Source organism: Pipistrellus kuhlii, unplaced genomic scaffold (assembly GCF_014108245.1).
Source record: "Pipistrellus kuhlii isolate mPipKuh1 unplaced genomic scaffold, mPipKuh1.p scaffold_m20_p_22, whole genome shotgun sequence".
In the NCBI taxonomy this organism is placed as follows: domain Eukaryota; kingdom Metazoa; phylum Chordata; class Mammalia; order Chiroptera; family Vespertilionidae; genus Pipistrellus; species Pipistrellus kuhlii.
The window spans coordinates 11,653,514-11,672,402 of record NW_023425521.1 but is presented as its reverse complement, the minus strand read 5'-3'; the positions used below and the strand labels follow the sequence as shown (position 1 = coordinate 11,672,402).

General features: G+C 36.6%; 1 protein-coding gene and 1 pseudogene across 11 annotated transcripts in view; both read left to right on the top strand.

Moving 5' to 3' along the window:
• Positions 1 to 18,889, top strand: part of BCAS3 (BCAS3 microtubule associated cell migration factor) — a 457,087-nt gene that overhangs the window by 40,665 nt on the left and 397,533 nt on the right. For all 11 annotated transcript variants that reach the window (XM_036451745.2, XM_036451750.2, XM_036451747.2 and 8 more), the window contains exon 6: positions 4,141 to 4,222. In XM_036451745.2, the coding sequence (XP_036307638.1) occupies positions 4,141 to 4,222 (82 nt within the window). The remainder of the gene's footprint in view (positions 1 to 4,140; positions 4,223 to 18,889) is intronic.
• On the top strand, positions 16,619 to 18,648 carry LOC118726668 (annotated as a pseudogene).

The window sequence follows — 18,889 nt, the reverse complement described above, 5'->3', positions numbered from 1 at the left end:
CTCTCCTGTTTTTCTTCCCCCCACCCCCCATGTCTGTTATCTTTTAATAAAGTTTGAATCAATTGTAGCCCACAATTCCCCATTTGACCAGTGTCTAAAGCACATGTGTCAAACACAAGGCCCGCGGGCCAAATCCGTCCCGCCAGGCCTTGCAATGTGGCCCGCACCGCGCTGTCTTCACTGCACTCCGCTGCGTTTCCATCACAATGACAGTTTATGACTGTTCAGTAAACCATTCGGCCCGCGATTTAGGCTGGATTTTAGATTTTGGCCCCTTCTCTGATTGAGTTCGACACCCCTAGTCTAAAGAGTAGTGGAGGGTGTAAATATGTACCCTTGTCTTAATTCTGTCATTATAAAGCATTATTGTTAATTGTCCTTGATTTTATTGAATTTTCTATTTTGTAGTCATGGATGTTTGAAAAGACAAGTTTTTAGAAAAAAGTTTGGTTCTGAGGGCTAGATGACTTTCATTTGCTTTTAGAATCTTCTAAAAGCACTTATAAAGCTCTCCCACAACTTTTATAGCCTTTTCTCTGTATGTATTATTGTCTCGGCTGTTATAATTTCCTTTTGCCTTAGATTGAATTGTGAGATGCTAAACTTGTACTTCCCCCCATCTTTTTTGGTTTGGTATGTAATTTGCATATTTTCACCATGCGAAAGCTATTTTCTATGGTTGGAAAAGATTTTTTTCCTTACAGTGTGAACAAATCATTCTTTGTTCTCCTTATTGTGCCTCCAAACTGGTACGTCCGGTTTATGCTCCAAACAACAAAAGTCTGTCATCAGAAATTAAAATGCCAGTAAGAACAAAGGCAGAGAGCCATGAGGAGCTATTGGAGAGGTTTTCTCCTTTCCCCAAGTAACCGCAGTTGCCAGGAAGGTGGAACATTGCTTGGTACACACTCTTTCCTTGTAGTTCTACCCTTGGATTTATTATTGTTGTTGGTTTAAAAGTGAATTTACAGCTCCCGGTAATTCTATTCAGGATATATAAAATCCTCATCTCAGAGATTCTTTGCCATTTTCAATAAGCTCTCTTTAAGAAACCTAAAAATCACTTTGAAAGCCTTTAATAAATGTAATAAGTTTTGACACTTATTTATTTGAGAGCAAAATTACCAGTGAACATCCTGCATAAAACATTAGAGGCAATTGAAGACGGCAGCTAAAACGGTGCCTATAAGGACATATCCATCCTCTCTGTGTCCTTTCTAAAATGTGCCCATCTTATCTGTTTTAGCTCTGTTAGCACTGTCTCTGTTCTGAAATAGTCCACTACAGAATTTGCACACACTGAAGAGTTAGTTCTTGGGAAGTTTGACATTTGTGACTCCCTTAGGACACTTCAGCATTATGCTTGTAGCAAACCTTTTTTTCTTTTTTGCTTGTAACAAACTTGACTTTAACATATTTACAGATATCTATAAATAGTGACAATGTTTCTTCCCCTTTTCCTTATTTTATAAGCAATCAAAGCTTCTAGGAGCTTAACTTAATGGCAGTAAAAGATGGATAATGATCGTGAGGAAGCATTTTATAATCAGTCCTAATGTGTTTTTTTCCTCTACCTGTTTCTGTACATTCAAAGAAGAGTTTAGAGTAGAAGCTAGCATTTAGGTTTGTTTTGAAAGCCATTACTTTGAAAAACATTGAGTGTTCAGATTTCAAAATGTTTTTCTGTATCAAAGTAAGCTCTTGTGTATCAGTCTAGAGATAACAAACGGTTGTCATATAGTGAGTATGCCAAGACAGGTTTGTTTTATTCTTTATTGTTTAGAGTAATTTAGTACAGCAGCTCAGTTAAATATGATTAATTTTTTAAAACTTCAGGGCTCATGAACCAAAAGTTAAGTGCTAGACTTGTGGCATATGAAAATAATAGTATAGAGTAGATTTTGTGTTGGAATACAGTGATTTGTTATAGGTACAAATCTTATTTATAATAGTGAGAAGTGGTTTTCATTACTCTAACTATAATTTCAAAGCAAATTTTATTTTTTATTTTCTTGTTAATAGAAACAGTATATGTATTGAAGAAGAATATTATTTATCCATTGCCCAGAGACAATTTATTTTCAAAAAGTAAATAACTTGTCATTTGGTGGAAGGAGCCAATAATGCATCTATAACATAATTGGATTATATTCGTGATAAACCTTGCAGTCATAGTGTGCTTAAAATGAAAGAGATTGTGATTTCCAGATTTCAGAGAACGAGTAATTACTGTTTTGGGTGCTGAACAAATTGACTTTTAAAGGCTTTTTCTAAATTTTAAATTTTATTCTATAATAAAATGTAGACTTAAGAGCTGCAGTATGTAATGGCGATGGTTTTCATTTACAAAATTAGTGTTCACAGAGGAATGAATATGTAGAGAGGAAAATTCTTATAGTTTGCTATGCTGAGTTTATAGCCTTTGTGTTTAATTGGTGATAGGTGGTGCTATTGTTGCATAGTTGGTCTGAAGAGCCAAGCATTCCTCATATCTCTGCATCCCAGGTGCTGTTAGAGGGACTTGTCATTGTGGTCAATAAATAAGTTGTAATAAGTTTTATAAGCAAAATGAATATGATGGCTCTTTAGGCATTACCATAATTTAACATTTATAAGAAAAAAATATTTATAGGTTGCTGCACTTAAATTCTCATAGAAGATGAAGATCTAAAAAAGTAGTTAATCTAAAAGACAGCTGTACAAATTTATAGTTTAATATTGGAAGAGTTATAAGCCTTTTATTTTATAATAGATGCACTGTTGATATTTTAAACTGCTTGTCTGGCAGGCCTATTTAAAAAAAAAATACCATCAGCATGTTTCCTCTATTGAATGTTTATCATTATTATATCTGTTTAAAGTTCTTGAGTATTTAGAACTAGTTGTATAATGTTTGCCATTTTCCCTATTTGACATTACATATTCCATCAAAGAATCGACAATTATGAAAATGTATTGGGGAAGAAAATGAAAATGTAATAGGAACTACATTACCACTTAAAGTCCTCTGGAAAGCCTTTCTTAACTAATTCACATTTAATCTATTCAATATTTCAATTAGCAGCAAACTTTTTTCTTGAGCCACTAATTTTGAAAAACCGTTGTTTTTTTTTTTACACTTGACACATGTATTAGCATATCCCTTTTACCTTTGTTTTAATAGATTGCTTTACTCTTTATATAATCTGAAGAATAAATTTGATATGACTCAAAATAAATGGTCATTCATTATGGTGTTATGTGTATACCAAAAAAAAGTAACATTTACTGAAGTTTATATGTTAATTTTTTATTCATATAATATTGAAATTAGAAGTATCTTTGTCTTTTAGCACCTTTAGCTTCTCAGTTTATAAATATAAAAGAATAGGTTTATGGGAGGTGGGGGAAGTGGGAAGATGTTAGTCAAAGGATGCATTGTTGGTAAGATCTAATGTTCAGTCATGATGACTATAGTTGACAATACTGAACTACATACTGGAAAAATGCTAAGTAGTGGATTTCAGGTGCTCTTATCACACAGTAAAGGTAACTGAGGAGTTGTCTGCAGTAATCATTTTACTGTGTATATGTATATTGAATTATCCTGTTTTACTCCTTGAATATATACAGTTTTTATTAAAAATATGTTCAGGAAAGAAAAAAGGACATAAAAAATGTTTATGGAAGTCAAATGATTTACTCAAGGTGGTTAACAGCCAGTTGCAGAACCATAACTGGTAACTAGGTCATTGACATTTCACTTTAGCATTCTTTACGATATATTTTGCTTTTTCTCTTTTACAACATATTTTTGAAATTTACTGCAACATTTAAGATCTGCTTTTCAAAAAACCATAGTTGCTTTAGAAAGCAGTCGTGTAGGAACTGAGCTGATTTATAGTAGTTTATTAAAGATGAAAAATTATAGACTTCCAGACAGACCACATGTTCTACCATTCATATCAAGTGTATGCTCTTACAATATTAACGATAACTTAAGTTATGGTATACTTAATGTATATGATTATCCATAAATGTGTATGAGTGTGTTACATATAGACAATAAGTTACAATAACATTTAGGAGATCTCATTTTCATATATTAATGTCCTGACCTGTGTTTTCATTTACTGAATTTTTTTTTGTCTTCTCTTGCAGATCAGTGGGGAAGCACAGGAGCTCTTCTCTGTTCGCAATGGCCCAATTCGGGCGGCCAGGATCTTGCCTGCTCCACAGTTTGGTAAGTGTAGCCCTTAAGAAGAAACAAATCATTCAGAACATTTCTTTTATTGGTCTTGGACTACAGACAGCAAGAATGATAACTAAAGTCTGTTTTCTCCCAAGTGTCTATGCCCCTTCTCCTCTTCCCCCCCAAGATAAACTTTTAGTCCCGTCAGTTGAGATGGAAATAGGTAATCTTAACCAATTCAATATGGCCATTCACTTTCTGCTGTGTTTTTGATTTATCTTCATCCTCTTTGATCTTGATTTAGCCTCTGACTTGGCTGGCTCTTTCTTGAAGGCCTCTTCTCTCCTGGTTTTCATGGCATCGCTCCTCCCAGGTCCCTTTCCTCGCTGACTGTGCCGCTTTTGTTATGTTTCTGGTTTAGCTTTCTTCTCTGGGCATTCCCCAAGTCTCTGTTGTTCTTGTGTCTTAACTCCTTTTCGAAGTTACTGCCTGCCTTGGAGAGCTTGGTTTTTCATCATTGTCTTGATTAGAGAGGAGTCTGCTCTCTGCATTTCCAGCTATGTCAGAAGTACAGTTTCTGGCTTTTGACCTTTGATCTCTGCTTTAATAATGAATACTTCTTAATGTTGATTTACATATCATATGTTATTTTTACTTTTTATAGAATCAAGCACATTTTAAAATTAAGTCTGCTATTTGGATGCCTATGTAACTCCTGACTATTTAATGATGTGAGCTTCCTAAGGGTTGTATTTTCTCATTAACTTATCTGTGATCACTTAGCATTTTAGCATGTGCACTAAAAACAATCCTACTAATTATTATATGCACACTATGAAATCTTTTTAAAAAGGTTATTAAGATATTTTAATTTATGTTTTTAAAACTTGTTGTGTTAGATCTTTTTTAAAACATAAATTAAACAAGTTGGGAAATCTTCCTTCTAATACTTATTTAAACAGTTATTAATACTCTAGATTGGTGAGAATGATGTTTATTAAAACTACCAGGAGATGTTTATTAAAACTAATGTTAGGGATTAATGTGGTGATTAAATCTCAATTGAAATGATAAGAAGGTAGTAAGACAGTAGTATCCTGAAGTCATGTGGACATTTTTCTTCTTTTTGAATTTTATGGCATGTACAGATTTCAGCTCTCTTCTCCGTCTCTCCTTTGCACTCTCACTCTCTTCCTCCTATTTCTGATGTATTAATATTTATGTTTTGGTGAAATCTTTTGACAAAGAACATTATTATTTTTGGAATAGTCAGCTTTCTCTTTGGGTGGTTAGAATCAAGAAAAACTTTATTACTAAATGACTGTGCTAAGTCTTTGTTTCTTTTGTATGTAATTGACAGAGGCAAATTTTTCTTCCTTCATTTCATTTATGTAGCTCTTTTGTCTATGTCAGTTCTTCAACTTTTTCAATTTTTGCTCATGAGAGAGTATAAAGCTATAAATGTTAATATTACTAGTAGAATTTGTTATGTTTAATTTACTTTGTCTAATTGAAAAAAGATTCTTCCATCTACTGTAATATGCTTACTTTAAAAAATAACAGATTTAAAATTTAATTTCATACATATAGCTAAATGTTCTGTTATGACTTGCAAAAATAACAGGTCTCATGGTTAATTTTTGTTTAATTTTTTAAAGATTTGTTATAACTTATCACATAAGATTTATAATGGAAAAATGAGTATCTTTTGTCCATTTTGCTTTGTGTGCTCATTTTGATGGGATAAAGTCCTTAAGAAATTTCCTGGAAAAAAACCAAAAGGATTTGTATTATATCTTTTTTTTTTTTTTTTAATTTCTTTATTGATTAAAGTATCATATATTTGTCCTCATCCCCCTATTCCCATCCCAAATCTCTCCCCACGTATGCCCCACCTCCCAGTAGTCCATGAGCACTGGTTAGGCTTATATGCACGCATGCAAGTCCATTGGTTGATTTCTCTCCCTCCCCCCCTCCCCTCCCCTGAGGTTTGATAGTCTTATCGATGCTTCCCTGTCTTCGGGTCTGTTTTTGTTCATCAGTTCATGTTGTTCACTATTTCCCCTAGATGAGTGAGATTGTATGATACGAGAAATACACTTATAAGAACCGAAAATGATGTGTTAGATCTTTTTAAAATATGTTTTTATTGATTTTTTTAAAAGACAGGAACCAAGTAAGAGGGAAGGAGGAAGGAAAGGATGGGGAAGAGAAAGAAGGAAAGAGAGAGAAAAAACATCGATTGGTTGCCTCCTACATGCCTCCTACTGGGAATCTAGCCCTCAAACAGGGCATGTGCCCTGACCAGGAATTGAACCAGTGACATAGCGGTGCATGGGCCAATGCTCAACTAACTGCGCCTCACTGGCTGGTACTGATTTGTGGTAGCTTTTGTTTGTCTGTAGATGTCTTTATTCTTACATATTCTTGGTTGATACTTTGGCTGGGTAATAAATACTTGTTTTTAAATAATGTTACTTCATAATTTTGAAGGCATTGGTCTGGTGTTGTGGTTGAAGAATCTGAAGCCATGTTGATACCTTTTTCTTTGCAATTGGCTTATTTTCCTCTGTGGCATCCAGTATTCTGAAACTTTTCAGTTTTATTTCTTGGTTCATGGATTGTCCTGAGCTCCTTCAGTGTGGAAATGTAAGGACTATACATAATTTTGAGAAAATTTCTTACATTGCTTTTTTGATCATTTATTTTCCTGTTTTCTTTTGGTTCTCTCTTTCTGGTACTGTATTATTTGGCTGTTACACTCCCCTATAATGATTAATTAAAAGGTAATTTGTTTCTTATTCTTTCGCAAGATTGTCTCAATGAGGATTACTAATTAAATAATTCTACTCTGCTGTCATGATTTTCTTTTTTCTTTGGTAATTCTTTTTTTTTTTTTTAAATATATTTTATTGATTTTTTACAGAGAGGTAGAGAGAGTAGAGAGTTAGAAACATCGATGATAGAGACATCGATCAGCTGCCTCTTGCACACCTCTCACTGGGGATGTGCCCGCAACCCAGGTACATGACTGGATTTGAACCTGGCACCTTTCAGTCCGCAGGTCAATGATCTATCCACTTAGCCAAGCCGTTTTAGGCATGGTAATTCTTTTATCCTCATCTTTTCATACCCATGCATCCCTCTTTCCCTCCATTTCCCTTTCCCTCTCCTTTTTTCCTTGGTATAATTTACATATAATTACTACCAAATAGAATCCAGTGATACCCTGTTTCCCCGAAAATAAGGCAGTGTCTTATATTAATTTTTGCTCCCAAAGATGTGCTAGGTCTTATTTTCAGGGGATGTCTTATTTTTCCATGAAGAAGAATACGGTACACATTTATTGTTAAATGAAACTAAAGGAAATTTATTACCTGTATAAGGTACATTAGTACCGTAGTTGTCAACACAAACCAGACAAACTATGAATCCTACAGTATCAAGAATTTACTCATTTATTTAATGACAATCATGTCATCATCTTCTGGAACATCATCATAGCAATCCAATTCCTGAATTTCATGGTGAATTTCTTGTGACTACATTTCTTTCAGAATCAGTGGACCAAATCTCTCATTTTTTGCCTAGGGGGGGGCCTTATTTTCGGGGGATGCCTTATATTTCACTCAGAAGGAAACCTGTAAGTAGCTCTTATTTTCGGAGGATGTCTTATTTTTGGGGAAACACGGTATATGAAAAGAATTACATATCAGGACCAAGTAACAGATATTCCAGGACTACAACATTGGTCAACATTTGAAAAAAAGTCCTTATAATTCACCATATCAGCAGAATGAAGAAGAAAATCGTAAGATCATCTCAATAGAAGTGGGGGAAAAACCATTGATAAACTTCAATAGCCATTTATGATAAAAAACAAACACCTTTCAGCTAATTAGGCATAGAAAGAAACATAATCAGTATGATAAAGATTATCTATAAAAAGAAATCTCAAGCCAACATCATACTCAATAGTGATATGTTAAACACTTTCTTGTGAGTTTGGGATGGCTTCTATCACAACTTCTATTTACCAAAAAATGCAGGCCGTAACTATTATAATAAGGCAAGAAAAATAAATAAAAACTAAATATTAGAAAAAAAAGATGTGAAATCATATATATACACTTTAAATTTATTCTCTGTTATGGTTCTTCCTCAAATATAATGTATTTATTTGGAATCAGTGCCTTGCATGGTATGTGGAATATGAATGATGCCCCCAAAGTTAATTTATTCAGTATTTTACAAAAGAGAAACCAGAATTATATATTTTTAAATTTAAATTGAGTTCAGAGAGGTAGGGAGGAGAGAGAGATAGAAGCAACAATGATGAAGAATTATTGATTAGTTGCCTCTTGCATGTTGAGCCTGAAACCCGGGCATGTACCCTTGACTAGAATCTAATGCGGGACTCTTCAGTCTGTAGGCTGATGCCTTACCCATTGAGTCAAACTGGCTAGGGCTAGAACTATACTTTTGGGTAAATAATTTTTAAAAATCATCTGTCAGTGACCACATGGGTAACACTGTTTTGACTCTTAAGCAAGCTTATAACTGTATTAGGAATTATATTAGGCTTGCATTCATGCAGAAGGATGATCATTTTGGTCTTTAATCTGAACTAGATTTTTGAGAAATGCAGATTCAACCATAGTTGTCATTTTTAACAGTCCAATGTACTTAGTATCTGAACTTTCTTCACTTAGGAACTTTAGAATAAATTCTTATAAGCTAGGGCCTTTATTCTGAGACCAGATGGATTCTTTGGAAACAGTATTCCCAAGTGTCTATGAGCCAGATTTTTGTACTCATCCAAAACACTGGGTAGCCAACTTGGCTTATTTTTTTCTAGATTATTTCATTTTGACATACTGCTGAAAAGCTACTATGATTTTTTGTTCTGTTATCCAAGGAATTTGCAGTTTCACATCTCAAAAAATATTAAAAGTTTAAGAAAACTTTAAATCCATCCCAGTTTTTCCTACTGAAGTATAAATGCCAACTATTTTCTGGAGCTTGTAATGTACACAGTCCAGCCATGCAGTTAAAAATACTAATTGTTTCTGGTTTTTAATATGTATGGCTGAAATTATTTTTCTAGAAACGAACATGAGTAGAATAACTTTAGAGTTGTTAAACCTTTTTTCATTTGCTTATTTTTTGTTGTCAATTTTCAAATAGGTGTTCAAGTTTTTATTATTTTTCTTAAGGTACAACTACCAGTTTCATCCTTTTCACACAACTTAAATGTGTTTTTTAAAGTTTGATTTGTTCAGCTGGATGAAATCAGAAATTTTGAAGGTCTGAGGTAAATTTTCCCCCCTGCCTAAACACTAGCAACCTTCCAAAGGTATTGCTTATGGCCATCACCAGTATCTTGCAAAGAGGGAACCATCTTATTGACATTGTAAATGGCCAAACTATGACATTTAGGCTTTCATAATGTTTTCTGCTCTCTCAGTTTGCTGGATTTTTTTATTTTTTTAAATAACAGTCTTTATCATTGGGACCTTTACTACTTGGAATAATTTAGGTTTCTGCAAAATTTGGCCAGGCGTTGTGGTACTTAGATAAATTATGACTGGGGAACATGTGTTCTGTTCATCTTGTTTGGTTTGTTTGTTTTCTTTTGTTGTTTTAGAGTCAGATTTTTATTGTCTAGATCATTTTGAAGACACACAGCTTCTTAACTATACAAAGTTGGTACAGTGCTTAGCCTTCATCTATTAATATCTTTTTTCTTTTCTTCCTAATTCCAAGAGTCTGCCTTCTTTGTGAATCCCCCTCTAACAGGATGTCATGGTTTATTTTTCCCTGTCCTTGGCCATGTGGATGGGCGGAGTTTTAACATTTCACTGTTCTCATCCTTCGGGGCGGGTTCCTGTTTCTCTGCTATCTTGGGAACTCCTGCTGTTTGACTGTGGTGTTTGCATGTTACTAAACTCTTAACCATGAACTCTTCAGGCAGACCAGCTGTGCTACGAGAGCTGTTTGTTATTCCTCAGCATGGTATTTTTATTCTCACTTGGCAAGACCTGTGCTTGTTTCCAGTCTGTTGTGGAACAGTCTCCCCAGAAATGGTCTTCCTCATGGAACCGGGCAGCCTGCACATATCTCCGGCTCCTGGTCTGTGTGTAAAGAGAGGGCAGTGGGGGCACATGGAGAGAGGCAAGCATCCAGACCTGAGTTCTGCATAGGCCTTTGCCACTTGATGGTTGTATGGCTTGGGGGTGCGGGTGGGGAGTCACATCATCTCCCCAAACCTGATGGTGATCAGCCTGAGTGTAACCACAGAGCTCCAGCTCTTCTAAAGAGATGCCTCAAGGACCCTTTCACAGGGAGACACTGGTCAATGAGGACTGATTTCCACTGGTCATTGACCAGCAGAAATGTTAATATAAGAAATGTCTGGAGTGATAGAGAATTTTTATGAGCTTGTTGGAGACAAGATATGCCAGGTAGCAAGCTCTCAAATGCTCTGTTCTGTTCATCTTAAATTTCTTTTAAGTTTTTTAAAATATATATATATATTTTATTGATTTTTTACAGAGAGGAAAGGAGAGGGATAGTTAGAAACATCGATGAGAATCATCGATCAGCTGCCTCTTGAACACCCCCTACTGGGGATGTGCCCGCAACCCAGGTACATGCCCTTGACCGGAATTGAACCTGGGACCTTTCAGTCCGCAGGCTGACGCTCTATCCACTGAGCCAAACTGGTATCGGCAGAAGTGTGGCTATTTTTAGTGTTTTAGTTTTTGTGATGTCATGGTGTTGAATTTGCAAAATTGATCTGAGTAGTCTCAGTTTATACCTATTTGAACTCTTAATTAGGGACTTTTCTCTGAGGACTACGGTGAGAGGGAAGTATACAGAACAGAAAAGTAAGGAAGTAAATTTATAAATCAGGTGAATAATAATGCTTATATTTTCCACACAAATGCTACGTTGATTATATCATTATCAGCACATTTCCACCATTCTGCAAGATGTGTCCATTACTCTAGTTCACTGATGAGAGTTGGAGCTCAAAGAGGATAGGTAAGGGGCATAGAAAGACACATTGTTGATAAGTGGTGGATCTGGGATTGGAAGTTTAAAAGCTTGCCTCTTAATCATTTAGGCCTCACTTGTCTCCCAGTATTTGATTTTTCCAGTATTACAGGGAAACCATTTTTACCACATCGAGGTGTTTCTAGGCTATGTCTCTGTGCAAAAATCTAATAGTTGTGTGTTCATTGAAATATGTATAAAGTAGCTCTGTTTTTTCCATCTTTTCTTTCATTTTGAGGGTCTAAAATATCTTCAGTTGCTAGTGTTTTCATTGTACCTGGAGTCATTGGTTGTTTAGTCTAAAGGTGAAGAGCACTAAAAATAGTCAGTATGGGCACAGTATATAGGGAAGTCATTATCCTACATAAGAACATTAAAAATTTTTAAGCTGTCAGGATAAGGTATGCTACAAAGACAGCTGCAGTCTATTCAAGTTACGCTCACCCTAAATTAAATCAGCCCTTTAAAAGAAATGTCGCTTCCCTTTTATAGGACTCTCTATAAACTATTAAAAGTACTTCAAAAGGGTTAGTGACGGATATCTTGAATCAGATAAAAACAAAGGTGTAACATGAAGCAACTAAATTACATGTGAGCTTAATGATTGTGACCCAAATAAACAGACTTGTAATGGAGATGCTGATTATTATCAGTACAGTTTAAATGCTTTTTACTGTAGAACTGTAAAAAAGAATGTGGGTGTCTTAGTGAATTGGACAAGTTGTGGTCTTGGAAATCTGTGTTCATTTATCATAACACATTCCTAGGTGTGAAAGGGAAAACTCATTATTTTCTAAGTCATAGTTATTTTAAGAAAGTGTTGGTTTTTTTTTTTTTAAATCTTCAGCTTTATTGAGAAATAATTTTACATACAGTGAAAACCATTACTTTATTTAAACTGATGAGTTTTGCCAGATGAATCCAGTTATGTTATTACTACACAATCAAAATAGAAAGCCTTTCCTTCACTGTCAAAAGTCCTCCTGTCCATTTCACATCCACCAACATGGCTGTGTACAAAAGAGGGATAATAAGTGTTGGGGAGGATATGGATTAATTGGAACTATCATACAAGACTGCCAAGCTGTTCCTTAAAATGTAAATTATGAGCAGCTGTAGGTTCACAGCAAAATTGAGCAGAAGATACCAAGGTTTCCTTTATACCAATCTATCTGTACATCTGCAAATCCTCCCACATTATCAGCATCCTCCTACAGAGAGTACATATAGGCTTTTCAAAAACAAACCTTTTTAATTTTCAGAAGTTTTTATTTTAAAACTTTAAAATCCAAGTTGTAGATTTTTTTCTTTTGTAGTTTGTGATTTTTGTTTTTCATTAACTTATACACACTTTTTCAGTTACCTTGTGATTTTATTTATGACTCATGGGTTATTTAAAAAGTTTTTTTTTTTTTTAAATTTTGAATGCTATTGCTGATATCTTTCCTTTATTAATTTCTAATTTAATCTTATTTCATCAGAAGACATAGTTTATATAAACTTCTATTCTTTTAAGTGTTTTGTGATTTATTTTATGGCCCAGAAAATGGTGTATCTTGTTTCATTCTTCTGTGTCCATACAGGTTGTCTTTATGCTTATTCTATTAGTTATATATATACTAGGGGCCCAGTGCATGAATTTGTGCACCTTGAAAGGAACTGTGGGCTTGCGAGGCTGTGGTGGGCTCAAGGGCAGGTCTCGGCCCATCCTCCGTGTCCTCTGCTGGCAGCCCCGCCCCCAGAGATGCAGAGCTATTGGGGTTGGTGCTAGTAGCTGGTGCGAGTGGCGGCTGCTGGCCTTGATTTCCCCTCAGGAACAGTGTGAGGTGGAGATTGGGGCCGGCACTGAGCGAGCAGGACCAGTGACCAGTGCTGGCAGCAGGTTTGAGAGGTGGCTGCCAGCCCTGATCACCTCTCAAGAGCAGGGGGAGGTGGAGAGGCCACGAGGGGCGATGGGGCTAACAGCTGCCACTTGCACCCACTGACGGTGCAATTGGAGCTGGCGCTGGGCACGGTCAGAGGGTGCAAGTGGCTGCTCCAGCACCAGCAATGGGTGTGGCACATGGGAGCAAAGAATTTTCAGTAACCACCAGAGGCTTGCCCCACCCTGGTCTAGTGCCCCTGCTCATCTGTTCCACCATCCTGCCACAGCTGACACCCCCATATTCCGTGCTCTGCCGACTGCTACTGATGCCTGCCATGTTCCGCATGCACTCCCTGGTGGTCAACGCACATCATAATTGTTCCACTGTTTGGTCTATTGGCATATTAGGGTTTTATATATATAGTTATTCAAATATCCCAAAATAATTGTGTATTCTTCTTGTAACTTTTTTTTTCAGTTTCTGCTTTATGTATTTTGCCATTCTGTTGTTGGGAACAAAATCATTTAGGATGAGAAAGTCTTCTTCATACAGTCGATTAATTTTGTTGTTGTCAGTGTTATAAATTTTAGCCATTCTCCTAGCTCAGTGATTTGTTAACCAGTGTGTAACAAGAATTTTTAAAACATGCAATACCTGTCTATTTTCCCCCCTTAGGTTATCAAATAAAAAAATGAGAATAGCCATCTGAAATTATACATGAAATGATCAAAATCATACCTTAAAAAAAAATCCTCACCAAGTACATGATTATAAGGAAGGGAGAGCCAGAGAGATATTTGTTTCACTTATTTATGCACTCATTGGTGATTTCTTGTATGTGCCCTGACTGGGAATCAAACCCGCAACGTTGGCATATGGGCTTGATGCTCTATCCAACTGAGCTACCTGACCAGGGCCTCTTTGTAAGTTTTAGACAACAGCCTTTTATATTATATATAATTTAGAAATAGTTTTTCCCAGTCTTGGCTTGTCTTATTCTCTTGGACAGTGTCTTTCTCAGTGTATATTCAAATATCTTTTTCTTCAGTCATTACCCCCCCTTTGTGTTTCCAGTAGCTTCTATTGTTGCCTCTTCATGTTTTCTAGTTTTCTTCTGCAGTATCTAATATATCATTTACCTATCCAATGTATTTTTCATTACAAACACTGTATTTTCCATTTTTAGACTAAAAGAATCACATGAGTATGTGCACGCATTTATATGGAGAGATCTCCAATGTCTTCTTTTTTTGTTCTTTCCCCCCTCAATGTCTTCTTTTTTTTTTTTTTTAAATAAATCTTTATTGTTCAGATTATTACAAATGTGATCCTCTTCCCCCCCTCAATTGCTCCCCTTCACCAGGTTCCCACCCCACCCTCTGTCCTTTCCCCATCCCCCATTGTCCTCATCCATAGGTGCACAGTTTTTGTTCAGTCTCTTCCCGCACCCCCACTCCCCTTTTCCCTGAGAATCATCAGTCCACTCCCCTTCCATACCTCCGACTCTACTACATTCACCAGTCAATATTGTTCATCATTTTTTTAAATTCCCTTGGTTTTTAGATTCACTTGTTGATAGCTACGTATTTGTTGATCATAATTTTTATCTTTATCTTCTTCCTCTTCCTAAATAACCTCCTTCAGCAATTCATATAATTCTGGTTTGGTGGTGATGAACTCTTTCAGCTTTTTTTATTTGTGAAGCTCTTTATCTGTCCTTTGATTCTGAGTGATAGCTTTGCTGGGTAGATTATTTTTGGCTGTAGGTTCTTGTTATTCATCACCTTGAATATTTCTTGCCATTCCCGTCTGGCCTGCATGGTTCCTGTTGAGAAATCAGCTGACAATCTTATGGGTGCTCCTTTATAGGTCACCACCTGCTTTTCTCTTGCTGCTTTTAATATTCTCTCTTTGTCTTTTGCTCTTGGAATTTTAATTATGATGTGTCTTGGTGTGGTCCTCCTTGGATTCCTTTTGTTTGGGGTTCTGCGGGCTTCCTGGACTTGTAAGTCTATTTCTTTCCCCAGGTGGGGGAAGTTTTCTGTCACTATTTCTTCTAGTACTCTTTCGGTATCTTGCTCTCTCTCTTCTGGAATCCCCATAATTCTGATGTTGGTTCGCTTGAAATTGTCCCAGAGGTTTCTTACACTATCTTCAACTTTCTGGATTCTTTTATCTTCTCCTTTCTGCAGAGGAGTGTCCTCTGGCTCTTTGTGTTCTAAATCTTTGTCTTAATTCTTGTGATCTTCCAGTCTGTTTTTAGGACTTTGTATAATATTTTTTTTATTTCAGACAATGTTTTCTTCATTTCTTGTTGATCCCTTATTATTTCTAGTTGCTCCCTTTTCATATCCTCATAGGTCTCATTTATTTTATCAGCCTTTTTTAGGATATTGTTGAATAACCTTATAACTGTAGTTTTGAACTCAATGTCCAATCTTTTCTTTTCCTCCATCTCCTTCCTTTGTGTCCTTCTTCTTGTCTGCATTTTAGTTGTTTCCCTGATTTGATGGAATAGCTTTGTGTGCTAGGTGTTCTGGTAGAGCCCAGTAGCACAGCCTTCCCAATTACCTGCAGTGGACAGTCTTGGTGTAGCCCTTTGTGGGCTGTGTGTGCAGTCTTGTTGTTAAGCCTTGCTTATGGTTCTTATCACTGGGAAGCGTTGATCTCCAAGCCAATTGGCTGTGAGGATCAGCAGTGTCTCAGCTAGGAGGGTTTCCGTACTCTGCTTGAATAGGGCAGGGTCTCGGGGTGGCGCAGACAATCTTTGGTTCCCTGTTAGTCTCGCCTTAGAAAAGTCCTGTTCGTGGAGAGTTTTGGAAGATTGGTTGCAGGTGCGTGCACACCTCTTTGGTAAAGGCGCAGACAAGCTTTGGATTCCTACAAGTCCCTCCTTAGAGAAAGCCAGCCTCTGGGAGAGCTTCTGTGCTCAGCCACAGGTAGGGCGGAGTCTCGGGTTGGTGCAGACAAACCTTGTTTTCCCTTCGGCTCCTCCCCAAGTCCCGCAGTAATGGCCTCTGGCTTCACACACCTCCAAGAGATCTCTGCCCACTGCCTGACAGTCTGGCCTCTCCCTGTCTGGGGCCGTTTATCAGAGCAATAGGGTGATTCTGTTTTCCTCTCGGACAAGAAAGCCAGCCGCGTTAGCTGTTCGCCCTCTCTGCGCCAGGAGTAAGCCAGTAGCGAACTCAGCCCGGCCCGCCCTCTCTGCGTGCAGGGAGTAAGCCAGCAGCTATCTCGGTCCGGCCCTTCCTCTCCGCACCGGGATTAAGCCAGCGCCTTTTCACGCACACAGTTCTCCGTACTTTCACAGTTCCTGAGGTTCAGCATGCCTTCTCTCTCCTTCCCAGATGGCAGAGCCTCCTCTCACCCAGCCGTCTGGCGCTTCAGGGCAATGCCTCCCGTTTTTCAGTTCTAAATTCAAATTTGTTGTGGTAGGCTGCATTCAGGTGTCTACCCTATGCCGCCATCTTGGTTTCTCCACCCCCCCTCAATGTCTTAACATGCTTGTACTTTTCTCTATCTTCTTGAATAAATGGAGTATGCTTATCATAGTAGTATAAATGCCACTGTTCAGTTGATTGATTTATCTCATTAATATGGGTCTAATTGGATTGTGTACTTACATGCCTTGAAATATTTGTTTGGGTGTTACACATTGTGAATTTAACGCTGCAGAAGGTTGCTGTTTTGTATTCCTTTTAATATTGTTGGTCTTTGTTCTGGGGGGTATATTTAAATTACTTGGCTTTTTGTTTGGTATGTCTGGAATAGCCTTTTGTCTAAGGCAGGGGTGTGAAAACATATTCTGAAAGGGCCAGGTGGAGATATTTTAGGCTGTGGGCATCTGTCACAACTATTCACTTCTGTCATAGTGCAGAAGCAGAGGCAGTCATTGACAATACTTAAATAAATGAGTAGTTCTTTGAGGCATTCATAGGGCTCATATCAATTGTTCTCCTTGTCTCAAGGATCACTGTCCCATACTACCTGTTGTTCTGTGTCTGGAAACTGTCTTTTCATACATTTGATCTGTTTCTTACATGGGAAAAATCCAATCTCTGTTAATCTATTATGGCTGGATGCAGAAGTTCAACACTGCTTTAATTATAAGTTTTGGGTAGTTTCATATGAATTTTTGTAAATAAAACAAATAAATTGGGAATGGATTTTGTAGGGTAGTTTAAAATTGAATGTATCTTTGGAGAAGTTGAATCACTGATCCTTTAAAAGGTGCAAGCATTATAGAAGAATTGCAAGAGTATTATAGCTTTAATTGTGCTGTTTTCTGTCTGGTGCCAGATGTAGTAGCAAAAGAAAATGATAAAAACACCAAGGGATTCCTTTATTTCTTTTGATCTCATGAATAGGTAAAGAAGGCTTAAACTTTCCCTCCCCTCTGACTATCATCAAGGGACTACTATGATTCTTGCCTTTCAGAGAATGGCATCTTGTATTTTTCCTCCCATTTGCCTGTGATTCTTTTAGTCTTAAAAGCAAGAGGATTGGGCCTCAGTTGTTATCATTTGAAGTATCTTCTTGGCACCTACTTTTTAACCTAGTTTCATTGAGATTTTCCAATTTGTTGCTGTTACTGTGTCTTGCACATTTTATGTGTATATGGGTTTACTTTAATATTTTGGAATTTTCACTTGTGATGGAATATGGAGAGAATTTTATTTGAACCCAAGAGAATTTACTAGTATATAGCTTTATATTTAACAGAAACAACTAGACTCATGAGCTAATAAAAACTCTTATTTTAAAATGTATGTGAAAAATAACAATACCACTGAGTGTCTGAAAAGGAATGAGAAGCACAAATATAGAGACATGGTTTATGATGTATGAATATGTAAGTAAATGAAAAGTGTTGGTCATGTTTTCTCATCTTCAGTGATGGGTCCATAGGTGTTTATTATATGATTAAAATATAAAGAAGAGGTCTATACCATTGAAGAGAAATGAAGCAAGGATTATTAACGGTCTAATTCTTTGTACTCTGTGCCATATGTGGAGATGAAAAAGATGCAAGCAAGGGAAACATGGAGTTTTTTACTGGGACAGAAATGGAAATCATAAATGAGAATTTAGATGTACACAGTGTTCCCTGCCACCATGGCACCTCTGAAAAAGATGTGGCAAAGGGAGGCTGGATAAAAGAAAAAGAAAAAGAAAAAAGAAAATACCCTTAATCATACCCATCCTACAGATGATGGAATGCCAATTTTGAGCAATTTCTTTAGAAGAGAATAAAGGTTATTGAAAAAGCTGGTAATCTCAGTAGAGGGGTTGCAATCTTGAAAGAAGCAAGAGCAAGATCACTGTAACTTCGGGGTGCCTTTTCCCAAAAGGTATTTTAAATATCTCACCAAGAAATATTTGAAGAATAATAATTAACATAATTTGTTGCTTGTAGTTGTTAATAGCCAAGAGAGTTAGGAATTGCTTTACTTCCCAATTAAGCAGAATGAAGAAGGGGAGGAAGATGAGGATTAAAACTCATTTATTTGGCACATTTTGTATGAGTTCTTGGATAACTCTTGGGAACAACAACAAAAAAAGTTTATAGTAAAGATATAAAAGGGAGGGATGCCTGGCCAGGTAGCTCAGTTGGTTAGAACTTTGTCCAAATTCGCCAATGTTTCAGGTTCTATCACAGGTGAGGGCACATACAAGAATCTGTTAGTCAATTGAATATGCCCTTCTCCAGTTGTACAACACATTTGTATTTTTTTTTGGTATTTTTTTTTTTTTTTTTTAAAACAACACACAAACATTTTTATTGATTTCA